We start from the raw sequence: 26623 nt of genomic DNA, 5'->3' as shown, positions 1-26623 counted from the left end.
GTGTGTGTGTGTGTGTGTAAATAGGGATGGATAGGGAGTACACACCTTCTCAATTTACACACGTGCACATGCGCGCACACACACACGCACACACACACACCTCCCCATCATGCATATGTGCACACACAGTTAACCCTTCCCAAAGTTCTCTGCCTTGTCTGTGTTTCTAGCAAATTAAGATGAAAAACAGAGCAGTGAAAGAGAGGTACACTCTACAGAAAACATAATTGAAACCTAGAGAGAGCGAAAGACTGATGAACACACAGAGAGAGAGAGAGAGAGAGACATGAAAGTGAGAGAGAGGGGTGAAGGGAGGGGGAGGGAGAGACAGATGGACACAGAGAATGAGAAAGAGAGAGAGAGAGAGAGAGAGAGAGAGAGAGAGAGTAAGAGAGACAAACAGATGTGTATTTTCTCTCCAGAGAAGTAATGATCCTCTTCATTGTACATACTACACACAGCAGAGCGACCAGACCCCCAGAATCAGAAGTAAAGAGCCCTACAGAGACACGGCTGCCCCGCCTCTCTGCTCCCCTCACTGCTCTCTGGCTGGGGTTTCCACTCAAGTGGTCCAGAATCATGGATGGCTCATAGGTCTCTGACACAGGGCACATGCGTGTTTTAGTTTCTGTTGTAATGCATGTTTTACTTTATGAGGTGGTGTGTGTGTCTGTAGTTTCTGAAGTTTGCGTTAATGGATTTTTCTGTATGTCTCCCATTTCCGTGGGAACTCACCATGCCTCCGTCTGGGTTCCGGATGTATCCGTAGCCGATAGTCTTATTGATAGCGTAGCCAAACTCTGCACGCCGCAAGTGACCAACTGGAACGCCATTGCAGTAGATGGCCTCCAAGCCAAACATAGGAATCTTCCTGTATTGAAAATCATATTACATGGCAGGAAATGCATCACAGAGCCCACATCAAAGTGCGGTTTTCATGTGCCATCAACAGGATGGTAAATATAAGCATGAAGGTGGGGGGTAATAGACATCTACTCATCTTCAAGAGAATGATGTCAGTTGGATATATCATGGTAGACGTCTAGTCCTGAGGCATTTTAATGTAATTATGATTCAGTTAATTTCTGTGTTTTTGTATAAGGACCCCAGATGGATAGAACAAACACAGAGGATTTATTGACATTTTATGTCAATAAATCTTTGTGTGAGATGACTATTATTGTGAGCAAAATTGTAAAATAACATTCATTTAGCCATCAATATTTTGTTTTCATATTATATATATTATATTGAAGATTCGAGTTAAGTACTGCAGTGTACTAAGGTAAGATACGTATGTCATGATCACCCCCTCCTTATCACTGCGGTCCCCATGGCAACGCCTCTTGTTTTGATTTTATTTCTTGGTTCCCTTTTATGTGTGCTTTTATTTTGAATTTTCTTATTCTCTGCTTTCACGCACCATCCTTGTAACTCCGCCCCCTCGTCACTGTTTTCAGCTGTGTCTATATATATATAAAAGCAGGAGCACAGTTTTGCTCAAAATATTGCAATGCACACAACATTATGGGTGACATAACAGAGTTCAAAAGAGGACAAATTGTTGGTGCACATCTTGCTGGTGCACCTGTGACCAAGATAGCAAGACTTTGTGATGTATGAAGAGCCACAGTATCCAGGGTAATGTCAGCATACCACCAAGAAGGGTTAGCTGAATCTATGTCACAAAGGATTAAGGCAGTTCTAAAGGCAAAAGCAGGTCCAACCTGGTACTAGCAATGTGTACCTAATAAAGTGGCCAGTGAGTGTAAATCCTAATGATATTGCTGCTATTACTCCATCGTCTATCCTTTGTGAAAATTATTTTACTGTTTGTTGATAAATATTGAACTGCACATTTAGCTCCTAACCTCTCTGTTCCTGCAGTGCTTAATCTTTTTGAAAATGTTTCACTCTCGATTCGTTTAGGTGGTTTACCATCTGATGTCTACTGTCCATTCGAGATTATCCTGTCCCATTTATTTAAAGAGGTTTGTGATGCGTTGGGATGCAAGTTTTTGCCTTGATGAATACATCACCAATCACAGGCTGTGTTCTGCCTGCTTTAAGACATGCTGTAGGACAGCCTCTCATTAATTCAGAACCACTTGACCCCTCGACAGTTTCTACAGTAACTACAGACCTATCTCTAAGTTGCTTTTGCAAACTCTTACAGAAAGTTGTATTTGTTCAAGTACAAGCATTTTAGTTCTAATTTGACATTTAATTACTTCACAGCACTGAATCTGCAGTTTTTCGTTTTTTTTTTACTGATCGTTAACTGTTGATTCCAGGGGTTCTGCCATTTTGGTGTTGTTGGATCTAATACCAGCTTTTGATACTGTTGACCATCTCCCCTTGAGCAATGTTTTGGAATCACAGGCTTTGCCCTCAATTGGTTGTGTCAGGCTCATGCCCCCGTCACACCCACACACACACACCCTGTCACTCCCACACACGTTCCCAGTCATTCACACACACGTTCCCAGTCATTCACACACACACACACACACACACACACACACACACACACACACACACACACACACACACACACACACACACACACTCTCTCTCTCTTTCTGTCAGTCCCACTCCCACACACACCCTCCCTCACTCCCACTCCCACACACACACGCCATTTCACTCCCACTCACATGCCTCCGTCACTCCCACACACATGCCCCTGTCACTCCCACACACATGCCCCTGTCACTCCCACACACATGCCCCTGTCACTCCCACACACATGCCCCTGTCACTCCCACACACATTCCCTCGTCACTCCCACACACATTCCCTCGTCACTCCCACACACATTCCCTCGTCACTCCCACACACATTCCCTCGTCACTCCCACACATATGCCCGCGTCACTCCCACACACATTCCCGCGTCACTCCCACACACATTCCCTCGTCACTCCCACACATATGCCCGCGTCACTCCCACACATATGCCCGCGTCACTCCCACACACATGCCCGCGTCACTCCCACACACATTCCCGAGTCACTCCCACACACACATGCCCCTCGCTCAATATCCTCCACCTACTAACACTCCCATCACACCTGCCTCACATTCCTCATGTTGATTGTCTGCAGCATTTAAGCCCACAGGTCCTGACATCAAGTGCTGCACGTTGAGCTGTATTGAGTGGAGCACTGAACACGAAGAGTCTTCTTATATAAACTCTGCATCACGTGAGACTTTGAGCACTTATCTGGTTTCACTTCACTTAACTGGAGCGCTTTGTTTAGACCCTTCACATTAAGAGAGTGCATTTAGTTTTGTGTGACTTATTGTATCTGTATTCACTATGGAAAGTAAAGACACTCCATTGCCACCTGTGCCCACTGCTTTTCTGATATAATGCCTCTGGCGTTACAGGTTGAGATTGCACTCACAAGCAAAAATGAAAAATTGCATTCGTTTTCATCATAATATTGTGGTCAAACTGTTTTTGTCCATTCTTGAATTTTTTCTCTTAGAACTTTCTCATGCATTAAGTTATTTTTCTGCTGTCACAGATTTCTGTACTGAAGCTTTCAGTTATTATTGCAATTTTATGGGTTTGTGAAATAATTTAGTTATTAGTTAGTCTATAGCCCCTCCTATACAGCTAAACCTGCAATATAATACACAAGCAATTATTCTTTCTATGTTCACAAATGTGTGCTTACAAGAGGGACACGTGCAAATGTTGAAATGGTAATATTTTTCCTGTTGTTTTTGCACCCATTGTTTTGACAAAATGATGCAATATTACATTCTACCTGCCAGACAGATGTTTTTTTCTGTACGACTCAGTAAGGTTTCTTCCTCCAGTGCTTCACTCACTTATGGAGTTCCCCAAGGATTTATCTTGGGTCCAATTCATTTTTAATGTATATGCTGCCGTTGGGGTCCAATTTTAATAAATACAAGATCTAATTTCATTGTTAGGCCAATGACACATAAATAGATCACCCTTTAAAATCAGAATATGCCTGCTCATTTCAGTGGTTGCTTAACTGCTTGCATGATATTAAATATTTTATGAGTTTAAACTCAGATATGAAGGTAAAACTGAGATTCTTATCTACAGTACATAATTTCCAAGTAGATGTAAGTGTGATTTTTTTTTTAAGTTCAATAAAGACAAGTGCTGTTGTAATGGAAGAAAAATGTTTATCTTTAGAGTTGAGAATTGTAGCCAAGTTACAGCACAATATTTATTTGAATACTTCTGAAAAGGTTATTCACATTTTATTTATTTTTGTTTGGACTACCATAATTTGTTATATTTGGGTTTGCTCCGCTCACTTTATCTTCTAGTTTAAAATGCTGCAGCTTATCTTCTAACCACAAGAAGGAAGCTAGAACTGTCTGTCCTAGCGTCTCTTCAATAACTTCCATTAGGGTTGATTTTAAGATTTCAGTTGTTTTTAAAGCCCTGAATAGGATGGCACCATCATGCTGTGCAGAGATCCTGCAGGTTCATATTCCACTTAAAGCTCCTAGGTTTGCCAGCCTAATGAGATCCCCAGGTCTGATCTCAGGAGCAGAGGTGATCCAGACCTGGGTCTCTGGAACTCTCGAGAACAACCTGTCTGCCCATTTTAGGACTACTCAGTCTTCAGATATGCTTAAGTCAATGCTGAAGACACTTCTTTACTTACTTAGTTTTTTTTTTTTCAGCTGAATTGGTATAGTGATTATAACAATTTTACTGTGTGTCTTTTTTATTTAGCTTTTACTCACAATACATTTTTTAGATATTAACAATGGTTGTGTTAAATGCGATTGCAGTACTAATTTTTAATTGGGCAGTTACTGGTGTGGGCCTGGAAGCTGTACGTTTTGATTGGTTTTCACATTAGTCTGGGCAGGACAGTCGTTTATGATGCAGTTGTCATTAAAGAGCTTGCGGCAATAATTTATGATTTGGCAGAGACTCACTCATCGATGGTAAAACAAACGATGCGTCGATGTAGCCCTGTAGCCTTCTGGACTTCCAGTGCTTCGCGACCCAGGAAGGGGATGGATGTCTTCATTTTACACGTGAATGCAAGTCCCGCCTCCAGGGGCGTGTCATCAGGACGAAGGTCAGCATGCCAATGCCTATAGCCTGAGAGAGAGAAAAACAGAGAGTGACAGAGTGAGAAAGAGATGGAGAAACAGTGAGAAAGAGTTATGGAAACAAAAAGAAAGCAACATACAATATTCTTATACTCTGTAACCCCAAGCCTACTAATGTTCTACAGTTTGCTATGCCTTTCACATTCCAATCACACCCACCACACCCCTGTTCACACCACCACACTCCGCTCACACCCCATTCACACCCTAACACCCCATTCATACTCTTACACGCTCACACCCCCCCACACCCTTAACACCCCATTCATACTCTTACACGTTCACACCCCCCACACCCCTAACACCCCATACTCTGCTCACACACCCACACTCATGCCCCCATACCCTGCTCACACCCTCACAACCTGCTCGCATCTCTCGCACCCTCGGCTCACACGACACACCCCCCTCACAACACCTCACAACGCCCCTAACTCGGCCCATATCTCCCTCACTCCCTCTAACTCCGCCTTACTCAGAGCACCAATCATGTCTTCACCCAGCACTTCACGGCCGAGGCCTGAACAAAAAGACTGCTGTTGTATCTGGGTGCACCTGCAGCAGCTGCAATACAGCACTCCCCCTCTCCCTCCCCGTGTCTTTTTCTCCCCTTTCCCTTTCTCCCCCTCTCCCTCTGTCCTCTTCTCCTCTCTCCCTTTCTCCACCTCTGTTCCCTCCTCCCCTCTTCGCCCTTGTCCTCTTCTCCCCTCTCCCTCTCTCCATCTCCCCCTCTCCCTCTGTCCTCTTCTCCTCTCTCCCTTTCTCCACCTCTGTTCCCTCCTCCCCTCTCCACCCCTGTCCTCTTCTCCCCTCTCCCTCTCCCCCTCTCCCTCTGTCCTCTTCTCCTCTCTCCCTCTCTCCCCCCTGTTCCCTCCTCCTCTCTCCCTCTCCACCCCTGTCCTCTTCTCCCCTCCGCCCTCCTCTCCATCTCCCCCTCTCATTCTCCACCTCCACCTCTCCCCTTTTACCCCCTCTCTCCCTCCGCCCTCTTCCTCCCTGTCTCACTCTCTCCATCTCCATTGGACAGAATAAGGAACACATTACTGCTGCTTATATCTCTGCAGCTCAGCCACCGCGAATGTAGCCAATCTCGGTCCGCCAGTCTGAGAGGGCGTGCAAGTGTGTGTGTGGCTTATATTTATATGAATATGTGACAGAGAGAGAGGAGAGAGAAAGAGGAGAGACAGAGAGAAGAGAGAGGGAGGAGAGAGATTCACTTTGCATGCTGAGTTGATAATGGCTCTCCGTCTGCAGCAACCTGTTTCTCTGGATACCTTGTGTACTGTACTGCACTGCAATTCTACCAGTTCTACATGTTTACTACAGTTCACTGTAGTTACTCCTTGGAATCGTCTCTCTCTCTTACTTACATACAAGCACACACACAGGCACACACACACAGTTGCTCATACACGTGCACAGGCACACAGATGTATGCAGACACACAGATAAGCACACACACACACACTCACACACACACACACACACACACACACACACACACACACACACACACACACACACACACACACACACACACACACACACACACACACTCACACTCACACAGTGGGTCGTGCTCCCACACCTTTTTCGATGCTGAGGGAGTCGATGGCTCTGTAGCCAGCGTTGCAGACCTGGTGTTTGGCTCCGGCGGCCATGATGGCCTGGTAGACGGGCACACAGGAGTGTCTAGGGATGTGCAACTCCCAACCCAGCTCCCCCACAAAGGAGAGGCGCATAGCACGCACCTGCAGAGAGAGATGGAGTGTGAGATAGAGGAGAGTAACTACACCCTCTACACACAAACACTACACCCTCTAATTCCCACACAAACACTACACCCTCTAATTCTCACACAAATACTACACTCTACACTTTACACCCTCTTACACATCACACAAACACTACACCCTCCAACACCCAAACCAAGACTACACCCTCTAACACCCACACAAACACCATCTATCACTCCACAACCTCTAACACCCACACAAACACTACCCTATAATACTCCACATGAACACCCTCCATCATCTTATACTCCACACGAACACACTCCATCACCCCACACCCTCTAACACCTAACACAAACACTACACCCTCCAACATCCATGCAAACACTACACATTATCTACAAAGTGATGTACAGACCCCCAGAGCAGGATTCCCACCTGGTGTCCAGCGGCTGTCACTAACTTGTGTGTGGAGAAGGGGAACGCCTCATTGCTCAGATCGGCATCCACTATTTCCTGCAGCAACTCCCGGCTGGGAACACACACACACACACACACACACACACACACGCACACACACACACACACACACACACACACACACACACACACACACACACACACACACACACACACACACACACACACACACACACACACACACACACACACACACACACACCCATGCACATGTATGCACACGTTAAAATCAGTGTCAGTTATCCATATGAGTTGACTGGAAGGATATACATCAGTGTGTGTATTCAGGAGTCACATACTGTGAAAAGAGCAGCTTGATACTTTGTGTTTAAATATGTAAATGACCCAGTGGTGCTGGAGAATGAACCAAAAATAGATGGACAAAATAGTAATGGCTAACCAACTGAACATATAGTAGTAGTGATGGAGAAACAGCAGCAGAGGGCTGTAGTGATGGATGTAACAATCCTAAGAGATAGCAACATTAGGAACAAGGATCACGAAAGGCTCGAGAAAAATGAAGGGCTGAAAGGAGGTTTGGAAAAGATGAGGAAATTGAAAGCAACAGTGGATCCTGTGGTAATTGGTGTACTAGGAGTTATGACCCCCAAACTGGGAGAATGGCCCCAGCAGGTTCCAAGATCATCATAAGTGATATAAGTCCTGGGAGCAGCTCAGATACTGCACAAGACCCTCAACCTGCCAGACCTCCCAGGCAGTCATAACCTGCAACTATAACCAGTATTCAAAACCAGCGACTGTAACTAGCAGTCAGAACCCATGACTGTAACCAGGAGTCATAACCAGCGACAGAGAGAGGGAAAGAGAGAGGGAGCGAGCGAGGGAACAGTGTTGCAGCATGACCAAGCTGTTTGGTTAATGCTCACAGCCCTGCTGGGTAGAGCACTCACCCACGTATGGGCACGATAAATATTTAAAAATAGCAGTATTAAACACCCCCACTCACAGACACAATGTAGATGGTCTAGAACAAGGCTAAAACAACTACACACACTACACACAAGTACACATAAAAAACAACTTCATTTTCTGTTACAGTGACTGCTACGGTGTCTAAATTACATTATTGTTCCATCTGTTCTGCCAAACAAAGATCAGCCGCAGACAAAGAGCGCAGTGTACTCATTTTACTCAATGGTAAACTGGGGTGCTGCTGCTGTCATCATGTCACTCTACATGGCCACTCAAGTTGGTTGACAGTGTAGTGGATGGATGCCAATGTCTCCCAAGTCAGTGTTACATTCTGCTTCTGCACTTTTAGCTAGGCTGTGATAATTTAATGCCGTATTTGCTGCCACACTCCAGAAATGTTTAAATTTCCTCTGTCTCACATACAGTTGTGATCAAATTTATTCAACCCCCACTGAAATAAAGTGTTTTGGCAAGTTTGACATTGATTTTGATCATTTCAGTCATCTTATTTACAATTATATCAAAGAGGCACTTATAAATTAGACAAACATAACATAATATTTATGATGGAATAACCACAAATGTCTTTACTGTGCTCATATCATTATCAGTTTTATTCAACCCCCTAGTGACATTATTTTTTAGTACTTAGTACAACATCCTTTTCCAGTTATGACAGCTTTCAAGCGTGAAGCATAGCTTGACACAAGTGTCTTGCAGCGACCTATGGGTATCTTAGCCCATTCTTCATGGGCAAAAGCCTCCAGTTCAGTCACATTCTTAGGCTTGCGCACTGCAACTGCCTTCTTTAGGTCCCACCAGAGGTTTTCAATTGGATTTAAGTCTGGTGATTGCGATGGCCACTCTAGAATGTTCCAGCCTTTCATGTTCAACCATGCTCTAGTGGACTTGGATGTGTGCTTCGGATCATTGTCCTGTTGGAAGGTCCAACGTCTCCCAAGCCGCAGGTTTGTGACTGACTCCATCACATTTTCCTCCAAGATCTCCTGGTACTGAAGGGAATTCATGGTACCCTGCACACGTTGAAGCTTTCCTGTACCATTAGAAGCAAAACAGCCCCAAAGCATAATTGACCCCCCGCCATGCTTCACAGTAGGCAAGGTGTTCTTTTGTTCATAAGCCTGGTTCTTCCTTCTCCAAACATAGCGCTGGTCCATTGTCCCAAACAGTTCTAATTTAGTTTCATCTGACCACAGTACACTGTTCCAAAACCTTTGTGGCTTGTCCACATGACTTTTGGCATACTGCAGTCGACTTTTCTTGTTCTTTGGAGTCAGCAAGGGGGTGCGTCTGGGCGTTCTGGCATGGAGGTCTTCGTTATGCAGTGCGCACCTTATTGTCTGAGCTGAAACTTCAGTGCCCACATCTGACAGGTCTTTTTTCAGTTCCTTAGCAGTCACGCTGGGATTTTTCTCCACATTACGCTTCAGGTAGCGCACAGCAGTCGCGGTCAGGATCTTCTTTCTGCCACGACCAGGTAACGTTTCCACTGTGCCCTTTAACTTGAACTTGCGAATGATACTTCCGATAGTGTCTCTTGGAATATTTAACAACTTCGCAATCTTTTTATATCCATTGCCATTCTTGTGAAGAGCAATAACCTCTTCTCTTGTCTTCTGGGACCATTCTCTTGCCTTCACCATGCTTGGAAATACACCAGTAGATGTCTAGAAGGAGCTGAGTATCACAGTCCTTTTAAATCTGCCTAATTGGTGCTTATCATGCTTGATTGCTGCTCGTTGACATCCACAGATGTTTTCAATACCTGATGGAAAACACTGGAATGAACCTCTGTTCTTAGGAGTGGTAGTCGTAAAGGGGTTGAATAATTGTGTCAATGAAGAAATCACAAAAAGGCCATTTAATACTTTATGACAAAAAAAATTGATGCTATCTTAGTTGCATTTAGTTCTTTAACAAGTCCTTGTAAGATTTCATTATGAACACAATTACAAATGTGCACTGAATTCCATAAAACCCTTCGCAGCATTGGGGGTTGAATAAATTTGATCACAACTGTACAATCACATACAGGCCAGCTAATTGTCCCGCTTTCTTTTCCATATGGCTGCCCTCCTACCCGTGAAATACTGACACAGGGAGAAACGAGCCTTTCCTGCTATCCACCATGGGCCAGCCACCTCCTGCCTAACCAGTTATGATGAAGGATCAACCCACTGCCCTGGCCCCTCTCACCACCCAGAATTATCCCTGCTATGGCTGTATCTCCACAGCCCTGGACTACCATTACTAACCATACTAACCAAGAGTCTAGGACTCTTAAAAACATAGAGAACACATGTATATAAATACACACAAATATTACAATTTATCATTCCCATCACTTTTTTTGTTTACGTATCTCTAATTATCTAATTATGGTGACTGGCGTTGGCCAGTAGAGAATGGGTTCCCCCGTGAGTCTTGGTTTCTCTCAAAGTTTCTTCCTCATTCTCACAGGGAACATGCATGAGTGTGTGTGTGTGTGTGTGTGTGTGTTGGGGGGGGCGTAAGCTTGTGTGTATGTGTGGGTCTAACTGGTATGTGTTTGGTCTAACTGGTACAGGATACGTTTGGTTTAGTTGTTAGGATTAGGGAATAGTCCTTTCCTGGTTGAAAACACATTTGTTTACCAATATACTTTACCATTTTCTCAACATAAATGAAGACATTTATTTTCAGCATATATGACATATATATTCAGCATATATGAAGGTTCGGTTTGGTGTCCCACAAGGATTTTTTCTGGGATTCCTAAGTGTAGACAATGTAATTAAGCATAAACACTGTGTTAGTTTCCACCACTATGCTGATGATACTCAGCAATATGTTTAATCTAAACCAGACGACAAAGATCAGATTAATATTATTAAGGAATGTCTAAAGGACATCAGTATTCAAGAATCATACACAGTCTCAATATTTAAGACTAGGCTGAAAACCCACTTTTATGTTTAATCAAATTCCATTTTATTAAAACAGTCATGACGCTTAATATTAGAGCTAATGTAAGGTAGGTCTGAGAGTTGTAATTTTCTTGCGATAATTCATCGGGAGGAAGTCTCTCCGGTGTTTGTTCCTGTTTTTACCTCCTTTGATGCACGACTTGCTGGCTCCACTCCTACCATCATTGTTAATGTCTACTAGCCTCCTAAACACAATAAATATTTTATTCACAATTTCGCTACTCTACTCACACATCTGATCACTCTCTTGCCGGCCATTATAGTTATGGGTGATTTTAATATTCATATGGACAGCACTAACAATCTGCTTAGTAAAGACTTCATATCATGATTAGGGAGTTTCGGACTGCATCAATCCATTGATGCTCCCACTCACTCTAAAGGTCACATTTTGGACCTAGTTTGTTGTTTGGGGGTTGCTCCTTTTAACTGTTCTGTTGAAGAACTAATTTTATCTGACCACTTTCTTCTTTCTTTTAATGTTAACCTCCCTCTCACCACTAAGACGTTTCCCCATCTAAGCACCTTCCGCATTATAAAAAATATTGATCTAGTCTCACTGTCCTCCAGTTTAGTTGCTCATTTGGATTTTCATCAACAAATGGTCCCTGATAAGCTGGTGTCACTATATAACACTGGTCTTCAGGCCAGCCTTGACTCTGTTGCCCCGCTGAAATCGTGTACGGTCCACTTCTCGCACTCTACCTCTTGGCTCACCCCTGAACTTCGGCTCTTGAAAACTAAGGGACGGCAGTTTGAGAGACTGGTTCGGAAAACTGGTCTCTCCATTCACAAGGATAGACTGTTTAGCTCAAACTAAATCAAATTACTATTCTGGTTTAATTGTTTCTATGAATGGTGACACTAGATCACTTTATGCATTTTATAAAAAAAACTGTTCAAAACGAACTTTTTTCCGCAGTACCTGTGTTCTACTCATTATTGTAATTCTCTTATGTATTTTTTCGCTGAGAAAATTAAGATTCTAGTCTTTCAGAACACACTCTAATGTTGCGACTGTGTCTGACTATTCCCCCCTACACTTCCTAGAACATCCTATGAATCTTCTCTTCCTTCAACATATCTTTCATCTTTCTCTCTTCCTTCTCTGTGCTTTCTGATCTCATTTATAATGCTAAGCCATCTACTTGCTCACTTGATCCTTTCCCCACAACACTGGTTAAATCCTGTCTACCTTCTCTCCTTCCTCTTATTACTGCTATCGTTCATTCTTCTCTCATGACTGGGACTGTGCCAGCAGCTTTTTAGACTGCAGTAATCAACCCAACAAAAAAACCCTTTTGCTAATCCGACTGATTTTAATAACTTAAGCCCCATCTCTAATCTGCCATTTATTTCAAAAATACTTGAGAAAGTAGTAACAGCTCAACTTCACTCATCTTTCACATAATGATCTGTATGAAAAATTTCAATCGGTTTTCGTTCTTCTCATAGCACAGAAACAGCACTTCTTAGAATCACCAATGATGATCTCTCTGCAGCTCTGGTCTTCTTTCCATACTTATTCTTCTGGATCTGACTGCTGCTTTTGATACTGTCTGTCACGCCATTCTCCTTCATAGACTGTCTTCCATTGGGATAGCTCACACACCATTAAAATGGATTAAATAATATCTTTCAAACCGCACTCAGTTTATACAACTTAAAACTTCCACTTCTCAACCCTCTTCTGTTATCTCTGGTGTTCCTCAGGGCTCTATCTTAGGACTCCTTCTTTTTATTATACATCTTCTTCCCCTCTGTAATATTTTTCATAAATACAATATCAATTTTCACATTTACGCTGATGACACCCAGCTCTCCTACTTGAATTGGACTTGTAATTTGCGACATTTGAACACATCTGGTTCAGATACACTCACACCTGCCCTCTGCCATTCCTGAGCTAGCTCTGCACTGACTTTCTTGCCGCCCTTAAGCCTTCTTCACTGAAGTTGAATCACTCTCCTTGAAGTCCCTGATGATTGGATAAATGGTTGATTTGGGTGTGTCATACAAGCAGCAATACCTTTGCCTGTGAAACCCTTATTGATACAATGATGACTGCATGTATTTCCTTGGAGGTGACCATTGTTAACAGAAGAAAATGAAAACCACTACACTTTTAAATCAACCAGTCTGCTATTCTAATCAGCATGACAATTATATCAGCTGTCTTGTCCTCATTAACCTTTTCTCCTGAGCTAACGAGATCATTACTGAAATTATTTTAGCAGGGCATTTTGTAGGGCTGAAATGCAGTGGCTGGAATGCCATTTTCATGACATGGAATGACAATTATGGAATGACAATTGCTATTAATCTAATCACAATCTAGAGTTAACACACAAGTGCCACCATGAAGACTGGGGCAGCAAACTTTGTGAAAACCAAATCTATACTATTCTCAAAACTTTTGGCCACGACTATACTGTAGCAAAAGTGATACAAAAATTGAACCAAAGTGGAACTGCTACCATGTCTCACAGATGTCCAGGTTGTCCACAAAGCTTAACACCTAAACAGAAGCATCTTCTGATGAGAAGGGTTGAAGAAAATCGCCATGCAAGTTCACTGCAATAAGCTAAAGAAGTAGAAAGCCAAACTGGGGTGACCGTTTCCCACGCCACAGTATGGCATACATGACAGAGGATCAGCATGCATAGTTGGCGTGCATGAAGGAAGTCCTAAAGCCCATGAAGGAAACCCACCCACAAGAAAGCCCATCTAGAATTAGCCAGGGGACTCAATACTCTCGAGTGATAAGACCAAGATCAATGTTTCTGGAACTGATGGCTTCCAATCCATATGGCAACACAAAGGTGAGGAATACAAAGACAAATGCATGGTGCCAACAGTGAAACATGGTGGTGGTAGTGTCCCTATGTGAGCGCTCTATAGAGAGAAGATGCACCCACCACTCTGTGCCCTTGGTCATCATGCACTTCTCCAACATGACATTGATCCAAAACACACAAGGCCATGGTAGCATTTCTGAAGAAGAACAGGGTGAAAGCGATTCTGTATATGTTGAACAAGTTGAACATCACTCTCCATTAAGGCTCTAAAAGATGTCCTTCTTGAAGAATGGTAAAACAATGATGTTTCAATATGTCACTAACTTGTTCATTTCATGCCTAGAAGACCTGGTGCTGTCCTTAAAAATCATGGAGGTCATGCTAGATTTAGTTTTTGTTGTAGGGTGTATTCATTATTGTATCAATTAATTTGAGTAAAACTGATTTTGTGATCCAAGTAATATTATTAAACTTTCTTTTATGTTATAGGTTGTATGAAACTCGTGTGTGTGTGTGTGTGTGTGTGTGTGTGTGTGTGTGTGTGTGTGTGTGTGTGTGTGTGTGTGTGTGTGTGTGTGCATAGTTCATGTATGTAGGGAGTTTTTCCTTGCCACTGTCGCCCTTGGCTTGCTCACTGGGGTCTTGGACCTGGACACTTGTAAAGCTGCTTTGTGACAACAATTACTGTAAATACTATATAAATACATTTTGATTGATTGATTGATATGTGTGTGTGTTTGTATACTGACCTCCTGGGGCCCTGAATGCTAATCATCCCCATGTCCTCTGAGTGGTCTGTCAGGGTGCAGTTGAAGCCCTTGTCCTGGAGGACTGCCTGAATGTGACTCCAGTTGTGTTGGGCCACAGCGCCACCTACAGCCACGTAGTACATCTCTCCTACACACACACACACACACACACACATTTATGAAGGTAACATGTGTAGCACACCTAAAAGTAGGATAACACCAGCTTCTTTATAAACCTGACTGCATTTTTAAATACATGCTTCCTGAATGATTGTCTGCAGGTATTCACTATATTGTCCTTATAAATGTTACTGGGTGTGTTCATCCTGGGTGTGCTGCTCTTAGGCGTTTCCCACCATTAGATTCAGGAGTCAGAGGGAGACTGGTGGGTCCTGGCTGCAGCCGACTGACAGTCAGATCAGACTCAGTGCCGCCCCTCTTGTTCAGCATACAGGTGTACACAGTAGAGCCTGGAATACACTCACACATGCACGCACACGCACATACGCACGCGCGCAATTAGCTAGTCAGACAGGTAGGCACACATTCCTTTTTATCTTGTTAGAACCATTTATCATGGTTTGTTATATGCAACAATAGGTATAGTACACAAGTGTGTGTGCATGTGTGAGTATGAGTGTGTGCATGAGATGATGCAAGTGTGTGTGTGTTCACCTGGTGCTTTGTTGACATCGGCTGTGAAGAGCCAGTCTGCGGCTTTATTAGCATCAGGGCCCATGAGGTAGAACTTGCCAAAATAGGACATATTAAAGACGGCCACTGAGCCCCTGCAGGTCAGACACTCGTCCCTGATCTGGGAGCACACACGCACGCACGATATTCTGCATGTTATGTCACTGCAGTCATAAAGTCATGTGATACCACCCCCCACACACACACACACACACACACACACACACACACTTGCACACACCCTCCCCACACCCATACATCTATGAATGCTGACAAAAACATCCATACGTTCCTGGACATACACTCATGCCCACTGATCAGGCACATTCACACACCTGCACTACCCCACACATCCACACACACACACACACACACACACACACACACACACACACACACACACACACACACACACTCACACTCACACACACACCGTGTCATGATGCGGAGGGAAGTCAAAGGTGTACTCTCTGCTCAGAAGCTCGTTATATTTGTAGCCCTTGTTTTTGGTCGTGTCATAAGCACCATAATAATCATAATCGAGAACCTGCACACAGGGAAACACATGATACATTACCATGACAGCACATACTGAACTGAGAACAGGGAGATCCAAGTTTGTACAGTCTTATTTGATATTATGATCAGACAGTGGAGCTGTTTCCAGACCAATCTTTAGGGAGCCCCAACCAGCACACTTGAAGGAATCTTACATTTATGTAGTGCCTTTCAACATACCCAAGGTCGCACAGTTAGCCCAATTAGCAGGAACAACCTTTTACAACCAATCACAAACTGGCGAGAAGCGGCAGCCAGCTGTGCAGGGGTGTCTTTATGTCTGTGTTTGTGTGTGTGTGTGTGTCTAACCGGTGCAGGGGTGCCTTTGTTAAACCACCCAGGTCTTTCCCAGCCATGACGTTCCTGGAACACACAGCCCTGTTCCTGCAGCACCTGTAGGACACACCACATGATAGCACACCACATGATAACACTACACAGTACATAGCGGGGCAGTCATGGCCTGGTGGTTAGGGAACCGGTCTTGTGACTGGACGGGTTGTGGGTTTCATTCCCATGGCCTATGGCCATGACTAACCTAACTGCTCCCGGGTGCCAGGTGTCGTGGAAATTTCCTGAAATAGATGAGGACTCAGACGTGGTTAAAAGAGAAATTTATTAAAAAGTTAAAAAGCATGAGAGTCTCGTCTACAACAAGAACTCTGAGGAGAGAGGGCAGTCCCATCTCCTTTATAGTTTTAGCAGGCTGAGTTATCACATGTTTACAGTACATTTGGGCACACTGAGAAACTGACGGGGAGAAGTCACAGTAGACCGTTGTCATCTCATGTGTATTCCTTCTAATATGAAGCTTTCCTGTTTTTAGCTGAAGGAACTGACATATCAGTTATACACAAGCTTTCTGTCTCAGCACATTCCTCTGACACAGGTTACAATACACACACACACACAAGTACATGATTACATACTGAATCACACTATTCGCAGTCCTTCTGCTAATCAGAATGACGTACTAAATCATAATGTTCTTTTGTAACATTGATTGTTACAAAATCATAATGTAACATTATGATTGTTCTTTTGTAATAACCATAACCCACCAGTTTATGGGAACACCATGACCTCATGGTGGACCTCATGAGGACTCTCCCCTCACCCCACCTGAACCTCCCAGCAACAATGAAGAAGCTGGTGTTGGCTTGGACAAGGTTGTCACTCTCCTTGTCGGCCAGTCCTCAGGTTCAGTGTAGGATCTGCCCAACTCCCTCTCCACCCTCATCTACTACCTCATCCCCACCTCCATCCCTCAGACAATCCTTTAAGAAGCATCAAGCTCCCACACTATCTGTGGCACCCCAACCACTGGCAGAAAGGCCGCTACGCTCTCTGTCCCATCACCAAAATGGTCACATCATCCACCGCTCCGCTACCAAATTAAACTAACTATGACATCTACTACCATAGCTGTGCTCATTCATATTTTACCATATCTGACAAACAATGATTCACCTTTAGCTCTGGAAGGGCTAGAGTATTTTACCAAGCATGTTGTGACTTCTCTTCTTACAGCTTTAGACAAGGTTGCGCCATTGCGATATAAGCGAGCCAGTGAGAGAAGAATAGCACCTTGGTACAACAAGCACACACGTAGTCTCAAATGAGCCGCGTGAATCCTGGAGCATAAATGGTGAAGTTAGAAGTATATAGATTATCATGGAAAAACAGCCTTATTGAATATAAGCATGCCCTCCATACAGCAAAATCCTCATACTTATCGGCTGTAATAGAAAAACATAAAACAATCCAAGACTCCTATTTAAAACTGTTTCTAGCCTAACTAGGAGTCTTGAACAAATATAATTGCTAATCCCACTGGAGTGCAGCAGTAAAAGTTTTATGAAATTCTTTAATGATAAGATTGATAAAATTGGGGGGAAAGTTTTACACCAATGTATAAACTTTGCTTATTATAACTAGGCTCTGAGCCTAGGCTACATCCCCAAATCATTTAAACTTGCAGTCAACTTGCAAGCTACTAATAAAAAAAAACTAGTCTTAATCCCCAGGAACTGTCCAACCTTAATGCAGCTTTTGACACCATTGATCACAACATTCTATTGAATAGGTTGGAGACACTCACTGGCATAAGAGGTCAAGCACTCTCCTGGTTCAAATTCTACCTGACAGATCATTACCAATTTGTACTTGTAAATAACGAATGTTCAGAATGTACAAAGGTCAAATATGGTGTCCCCACAAGGATCTGTATTGGGACCCATATAATTCTCATTGTATATGCTACCGCTGGGCACAATCATTCGTAGGCATGGTATTAACTTCCATTGCTACGCAGATGATACTGAGTTGTATATATCTTCTAATCCGGATGATATCACTACTACTCTCAAAATTGAGAACTGCGTCCAGGACATAAAAAACTGGATGGCATTTTCTTCTTCTAAATTCTGATAAGACTGAGGTGTTGCTTCTTGGACCCAAAGCTGTTAGAAGCAATTGGTCTGATGTTCCTCTTACCCTAGATGGCTTTTCAGTAACACCTAAATCTACAGCTTAGGTGTCACTATTGATTCGGATCTTTTATTTGACACACATATATGCAACGTCACTAAGGCTGCCTTTTTGCATTTACGTAATATCACCAAGATAAGACACTTACTTTCATTAGCTGATGCAGAGAAGCTGGTCCATGCTTTTGTCTCGTCAAGATTGGACTACTGTAACAGTCTTCTAATTGGATGCTCTAAACAGTCCATAAAAAACTACAACTTGTACAGAATGCTGCAGCTAACAGTCCTAACAAAGGCTAGAAAATTCGATCATATAAGTTCTACTCTGTCAGCGTTACACTGGCTTCTGGATAAATATCAAATTGAATTTAAAATTCTTTTGTTAACCTATAAGGCATTAAATGGTCTTGCTTCACAATATCTGAGTGAACTCATTGCATACTATAACCCATCTCGCCTTCTGCACTCCCAAAACGCAGGATTTCCAAAAATTAGTAAGACTATACAGTTCCACAGTTTGACAGTTCTAATCTTTAATCTAGACTTAAGACTCACCTATTTAATCAAACCTTCAGTTAATATTCTACATGGGAAGGTGTGGAGCTCGGGGGCCCCCAGTCATTGAGTCTTCTGGTAATCTGAGCTGTTGATGCTGTCATCCAGTCATGTCATGTGATCACTCTAGTTGTGACAATGACTTTGGTAGAAAGCAATGGCTCAGTGAGCCCTCATGACTGTGGTCACCTCAGATGCCGTGGTTAGATGTGCCATTGCTGCAAGAGGACGCGCAGATGCCAACTCCTACCCAAGGCTCAGCATCTGCATTGAAGGGACTGTGACTACTCAGCCTATAATTAGAACGAATACTATAGAACCCCCATACTCAAACAGCAGCCCGCGGGCCACATGCGGTCCACGGGCTATCTATTTCTGGCCCGCGAGCTGTTTTGAAAAGTGTTTTTTTTCTTTTTTTTTTAAGGAATCTTTTTTTTTCAATCGCGCTATCCGCTCTTATTTTGAAATCGCGCACCGCGATCTCAAGACGATGCCGGGGATTGCCTTTATGGCAACAACAAACAGGTAGCAGACGCCCAAATGCAGACCCCCCCCCCCCCCCCCCCCCCGGTCGACAGATTACGTTCGCCACCCCCCCGTAACCGGCCCCTTCAGTGATTGAAAAAATTTAATGTGGCCCGTCATCATTTCTATTTGAGTACCCCTGCTATAGAACTATATTTGGACTATAAATACAGACTTCTTCTAACGGGCCACCCAATGTAAGATGGGTTCCCTTTTGAGTTTTGGTCCACCTAAGGTTCCTCCCTAATCCCTGCCATCTTAGGGAGATTTGCCACTGTCGCTGTCAAATCATTAACTTAGTTGAGAACCTTAGTTGAGAACTGGTATAATCACCGGTTCTGGTATAATTTGAATCAATATGAGACTGATTCTAAATTAATGAGACAGATTAACAAATTATATCTACTTTAAATGATTAGTAGGTGAAATCCCTACATATGTATTGTGCATCTTGTATGTTATTTTGATTGGCTGTATGTTTTATGTTGCTGTCTTGGCCAGGTCACTGTTGGAAAAGAGGTTTTTAATCTCAATGAGTCTTTTCCTGGTTAAATAAAGGATACTACTATTACTACTACAGTATGAAGAAATAGACATCAAAATAATAAATCAAAATAGATATATTAAAATACAACTTGGGTCACGACAGTCAAATGACTCTTCAGTTTGCATTAACGCATGAGTTTTTCTTTATATCTAGATCAGTATAGATCTGTAGCCGCATGTGGTATGTTCGCTATTTCACAATAAACGAGCACCTTCGGAGCATCGACACCAGCTGGGTCCTAGCTCCCCGCACCGCGGCTACCCCGAAGCACTCATTCACTCCAGTTACGAAGCGGTACATCTTCTTCTCAAGTTGGACTTGATCAGTTGGGCCATTAATGATCCTATAGCACCAATTACGATTTAAATTGGCTCTAGACACTTTACAAGCGATGCCGGCATGTTATTTTTAATAGTTGCGGAGAGGAAAATAAATACAATCATGCATAATTTTTGCAGTCACAATAAAACATAATACCCCAAAAATACAGGACGTGAAATACGGACATGTCCCGGGAAATACGGACGTTTGGTCACCCAATAATAGTAGCAAAAACATAAACGATGCAGCGCTTTGGTGCATGGCACTATAGTGAGCTATTTTTAAAACAAGCCTGCGGGCGACTCATGACGTGGGTGACCCCTGGTTTATTCAATATTGACGACAGCCTAACTTTTTGATTGGCAGCTAATTGAGCAATAGAACACGAGAGGGAGTGTGTTATCGTATATATGTACATCCCGTTACTTGACAACGCGTCCGCGGAGTGATACAGAGAATGAGAATACCGTGCTGTTATCACACATATCTGCAGGGTTAGAACACTTCTCAACCAGTCGGATTGTGAACTAACTGTTGTATAATTGGCGAATAATCATTTAGTGTTAGAAGGGGAGGGACAACTGTGAATTTTGATTGGACATAAATTTAAGTAGATTTCTCGATGGGACCAATTAGGTTTACAAATTTATATGTAATTCATTGGCCCTTTGGCGAGCTACTCGGAAAGTGGTGGCGAGCTACTGGTAGCTCGTGAGCGACGTGTTGGAGACCCCTGGTCTAAGCCCACATCATGTATATTCGACCCAGTTCCAACCCGTCTATTTAAAGACCTACTCCCAGCCATTGCTAGGCCCTTACTTAATATGATTAACTCTTCCCTTAACCTAGGGTACGTGCCCAAACAATTAAAATGCGCCGTAATTAGACCCTTGATTAAAAAACAGAATCTCGATCCCCAGATTCTAGCCAACTATAGACCCATTTCTAATCTCCCATTTATCTCAAAAATTCTAGAAAAAGCAGTTTCCAATCAGTTAAACCACTATCTCCAATCAGATCATATTCATGAAAAGTTCCAATCAGGATTTAGACCAAACCACAGCACTGAAACAGCGTTACTCAGGATAGTGAACGATTTACTAATATCGGCCGATAACGGGCTCGTCTCGTTCCTTATACTGTTAGATCTTAGTGCAGCTTTCGATACTGTAGACCACAACATTTTGCTGGATAGACTAACAGGGTATCTGCACATTTTTAAATCTCAAATTCAATGACTTTTAAGACCTTTTTAATACCTCTCACAAGAAAAAATAATACTATGACTGGGGATGCAGGTGTGTTCCACATCGTTGACGGGGGGGGGGGGGGGGGGGGGGGGGGTGGCGAACGAGAAGTGTTGACCGGGGGAGAGGGGGGGGGGGGGGGGGGGGGTTGGCGAACGAAAATTGTTGACGTTGTTGAGGCCGTATACTCCAACGCTAGGAATCTAGCACTAGGACCCTGGAGCGGTTATTTTCTGCATTAGCGCTAGATTCGGCAAAGTTCACATCGCGCCAGAACAACTGAACAACACACACTTATAATAATTTAATGCCTCCCCTCATAAAATTCCAGACATTTTAAGACATTTTTAGGCCTTGAATATGGAAAACTAAATTTAAGACATTTTAAGACTTTTTAAGGACCCGCGGGTACCCTGGACTAAAAAACACAGTAGGTATTAAAGGAGTCGCACTCTCCTGGTTTAGATCATATTTGACCGACCGCTTCCAATGTGTAAGTGTTAATAATAAAACCTCTAAATCTGTGCAGGTTAAATATGGTGTCCCACAAGGGACGGTCCTAGGACCACTTCTATTCACAGCTAATAATAGTCGGCTCTAGGGCCACGAGAGACAAGATACGTAATGTAGCATTGAATCTACATTCTTTTACTATAACCCCCAGCGCAGAGGTAAAGAACTTAAATGTCACAATAGACCCAGGTCTCTCGTTCGATACACACATTAATAATATAACTAGGGTAGCGTTCTTTCACTTTCACTTGATCACATTAGTCCCATACTATCGTCATTACACTGGCTGCCAATTAGATTCCGTATCGACTATAAAATACTTTTATTAACATATAAAACACTGCACGGCTTAGCTCCAGACTATCTTAGTAAGCTTGTTAAACAATATAACCCAGCACGTTCACTTCGCTCACAGGGCGTAGGGTTATTAACTGTTCCTAGGGTCAAAAAGATCACAGCAGGTGGAAGAGCCTTTTCTTCTAAAGCTCCACAATTGTGGAATAATCTTCCTGCCTTTATTCAGGACTCAGACACGGTCTCAATGTTTAAATCTCGACTAAAAACTTATCTGTTTAGTTTGGCCTTTGATTAATCTGTTACATATTTACCACATCACGTATCTTTTTTTTCTCCAAGGTTCACCTGGGGAGTAACACTGCAGTCGGAGCCTACAATACCAGCATCACTGTTCCGACATGGAATGAAAGCCTGGCGTTCATCAACAGACATTTACAGTGACAATATCAAAACCCAGAACTTTCATTTTACCTAGTTATTTTTACTTAGTCTGATTGTGTGATTTGTGTGTGACTTGTGTATTTGTCTGTATTTGTGTAATTTGTGTGTTAACGGGCCGCCCAATGGAGGATGGGTTCCCTTTTTGATTTGATTTGATTTGATATGCAATATCATCAGAATCATAACCAGGTAACTCCAAGATTATGAAAACTGCCCAGTCACCTACTGAAAGAACATACTGCTTTAACAATTCAGTAGATTGTACTGCATTGACATCTAGTGCGTACTGCTTAAATACGGCATTCTAATTGTCGCATAGGCCAGACGTCACTCCCTGAGACGCAAGAAGAAAGCAAAAATATATTTTTTACTAAGGAAAATGACAAATATAGTAACGCACAGTTACTTGGATAAGTAACTTTAATCTTATTATTGGATTGGAAATAGTAACTCGTTAGATTACTTGCTACTGAAAAAAGTGATCAGATTAGACATCACACAACACAACACATGATTACACACGACAGTACACCACAGTACAGTGCAGCAATGATGCCCACCAAAACCCCAAAAAAATAGGACATCTCCCCCCCACCCCCACACACTCTGTTACACACACACACACACACACACACTCTTCCATACACTCTCTCACACATTCTCCATCTCTCTCACACACACACATTCTCTCTTACACACTCTCATTCACACATATTCTCTCACACACTCTCTCTCTCTCACTCACACACACCCTCTCACAAACACACACACAGTAGTTTTAATTTTCTTTATTCCATGGCATGCATTAAAAAAAACATTGGTTGCTAGGCGACTTGCCTTCCACCATGCTCTTTGAAGGTCTGGTGACTGGAGATGTGTGTGAGTGTGCATGTATGCCTACCTGAGTCACACTCCTGTCTTTTTCAGCATGAAACCATCTTATTTATTGCTTTTTATAACCATAGTGTGATAAAAAAGATAAAAATAATTTCAGTGGGCTACCTTCACAGCAGTTGCCATGCCAATATGGTATCATGGGTATATTGTATTTGACTCTGTGTGTGTGTGTGTGTGTGTGTGTGTGTGTGTGTGTGTGTGTGTGTGTGTGTGTGTGTGTGTGTGTGTGTGTGTGTGTGTGTGTGTGTGTGCCTTTTTTCTGTGCTCACAGAAAGAAGGGCAGAGAGAAGAAGAAATGAAATATGGTCCAGGGAACATTGTGTGTGCGTGTGTGTATGTGTGTGTGTGTGTGTGTACGAGAAGCAAACGTCAGCCTTCAACGTCTATGTGAGTTTGGCTCGCTCCTTCCGGAGCAGTTTAGTGTCACACGTGCAGCAGGACAAGTAGCCAGCACATTTGCTTTTGTCAGTGTAGAATTCAGCAGGACAGTGTCAGCTGGCCCAAGGCCTAGTGTGCTGGAGGACGGGGAGTCCAGGAAGCACTTCAAATCTCTCTCCTCAGCAGTAGCTTAGCAACAAGTCCTTTACACACAGACACTTGTCGTGAAGTCAGTAATAAAGGACAGAGTCACTGTGGAAAAGAAAGCTCCGTATACTAAAGAAAACAAGAGTTTAAATTTGTACATCAGCCCTTGAGAAAGGGGAGGACAGGGGCAGTAATGGGGACAGGGGTAGTTATGGGAACTGGGGTAATTCTAAGGACAGGAGCAGTTCTGAGGACATGGGAAGTTATGTGGATATCTGGAATTTGCTTGCTAAGCCAAGAAAGTCGGGAACATGAAAAATAGAGAGCAAGTGTGTGTGTGTGTGTGTGTGTGTGTGTGTGTGTGTGTGTGAGTGAGTGAGTGAGTGAGTCATAGTATGTGTGCGTCACTGTGAGTGTGTGTCATTGTGGGTGTCTCTGTGAGTGTGTGTGTATATATATATAGTATGAGTATGTGTTGGTGTGAGTGCGTTTGTGAGTGTGTGTGCGGGACAGGACCTGGTGAAGCGGGTCCTTCCTCGCGTTGCGTCCAGCCAGCGGTTCATCAAAGGGGAAGACAACTGAGTAGTTTTTAGCATAGGACTCGTGACTGCGCTCCCTGAGCCAGCGACTGTTGTCGGTTAGGGAGTGGTGAAACCTCCTACAACATGACGACCGGATCAACACACACACACACACACACACACACACACTTCAGACCCCGAGACACATGTGCCACCATAACACAGATGCAGAGCCAGACAGGCGCGCGCTCACACACACACAAACCTGATGTCGTAACCATACATGTCCTTCTCTGGCCGGCCGTGAATGATCCAGTGTGCCAGCTCCCTTCCACAGCCTCCTCCCAACATCATACCTGTCAATCATCATACCTGTCAATCATCATACCTGTCAATCATCATACCTGTCAATCATGCCACACACAAGCTGTCAGCACCACAAACATGACACACAAACACAGAACCAGCACACACAAACACCAGACCATCACACACATCTGAAGCACCATCAAACACAGACTCAGAACAATCACACACAGCCGCAGAATCATTGTACACACCACAGAGTCTTCACACACACACAGGTGACAGGTGACATTACGGGGACGGTACAGACAACACTGCAGTGAGGCAGTCCACTGATGAAATTAGAGTGAGAGAGAAAGAGAGGGAGAAAAGAAGAGACAGAGTTAAAGAGGATGAGGAACAGAGAGGGAGGAGTCAGGAGGGACAGGGAGACAGGTGGAAGGACATGTAGAGGGACAAAGAAAGGTGGAGGGACAAGGAGACAGGCAAAGGGACAGGGCGACAGGCGGAGAGACAGGGCGACAGGCGGAGGGACAGGGAAAGCGGTAGAGGGACAAGGAGAAAGGCGAGGAGACAATGAGACAGGCAAAGGGACAGGGCGACAGGCAGAGGGACAGGGCGACAGGCGGAGGGACAGGGCGACAGGCGGAGGGACAGGGCGACAGGCGGAGGGACAGGGCGACTGACGGAGGGACAGGGCGACAGGCTGAGGGACAGGGCGACAGGCTGAGGGACAGAGCGACAGACGGAGGGACAGGGCGACAGGCGGAGGGACAGGGCGACAGGCGGAGGGACAGGGCGACAGGCGGAGGGACAGGGCGACAGGCGGAGGGACAGGGCGACTGACGGAGGGACAGGGCGACAGGCTGAGGGACAGGGCGACAGGCTGAGGGACAGGGCGACAGGCTGAGGGACAGGGCGACAGACGGAGGGACAGGGCGACAGACGGAGGGACAGGGCGACAGACGGAGGGACAGGGCGACAGACGGAGGGACAGGGCGACAGACGGAGGGACAGGGAGACAGACGGAGGGACAGGGCGACAGACGGAGGGACAGGGCGACAGACGGAGGGACAGGGCGACAGGTGGAGGTGAGGCCAGCATCTCTAAAGCTAGCTGATGACTTCATTGTCATTAGCAGGCACACACGTACACACATGGACATGCATCAGGTGGCAAAAGTCAGACACACACAGATCAGAGATGCATCAAGGCTGACAGTTTCATAAACATTACCCAGCTTTAATAGAGAGAAGGAAGAAAGAACGGAAAAAGAGGCAGGGAGGGAATGAGGGAGGGAGGGAGAGTGAGGAATAGAGAGAGAGGGAGGGAGGGATAGAGAAACAAGGAGTTGGAGAAGGGTGGCACATGAACAGATGAAT

The 26623-nt window shown here is 44.0% G+C and overlaps 1 protein-coding gene across 2 annotated transcripts in view; it reads right to left on the bottom strand.

Moving 5' to 3' along the window:
• The window catches only part of sardh (sarcosine dehydrogenase), a 44090-nt gene that overhangs the window by 3102 nt on the left and 14365 nt on the right, over positions 1-26623 (bottom strand). For both annotated transcript variants that reach the window (XM_077019081.1, XM_077019080.1), the window contains exons 10-20: positions 25201-25291; positions 24931-25072; positions 16367-16450; positions 15933-16046; positions 15482-15620; positions 15163-15276; positions 14807-14954; positions 7298-7391; positions 6712-6874; positions 4944-5112; positions 736-871 (exon numbers count right to left, since the gene is read on the bottom strand). In XM_077019081.1, coding sequence (XP_076875196.1) covers positions 736-871; positions 4944-5112; positions 6712-6874; positions 7298-7391; positions 14807-14954; positions 15163-15276; positions 15482-15620; positions 15933-16046; positions 16367-16450; positions 24931-25072; positions 25201-25291 — 1394 coding nt within the window. The remainder of the gene's footprint in view (positions 1-735; positions 872-4943; positions 5113-6711; positions 6875-7297; positions 7392-14806; positions 14955-15162; positions 15277-15481; positions 15621-15932; positions 16047-16366; positions 16451-24930; positions 25073-25200; positions 25292-26623) is intronic.

This window comes from Brachyhypopomus gauderio, chromosome 10, assembly GCF_052324685.1.
Source record: "Brachyhypopomus gauderio isolate BG-103 chromosome 10, BGAUD_0.2, whole genome shotgun sequence".
NCBI lineage: Eukaryota > Metazoa > Chordata > Actinopteri > Gymnotiformes > Hypopomidae > Brachyhypopomus > Brachyhypopomus gauderio.
This window is presented reverse-complemented; position numbering and strand designations above follow the sequence as displayed.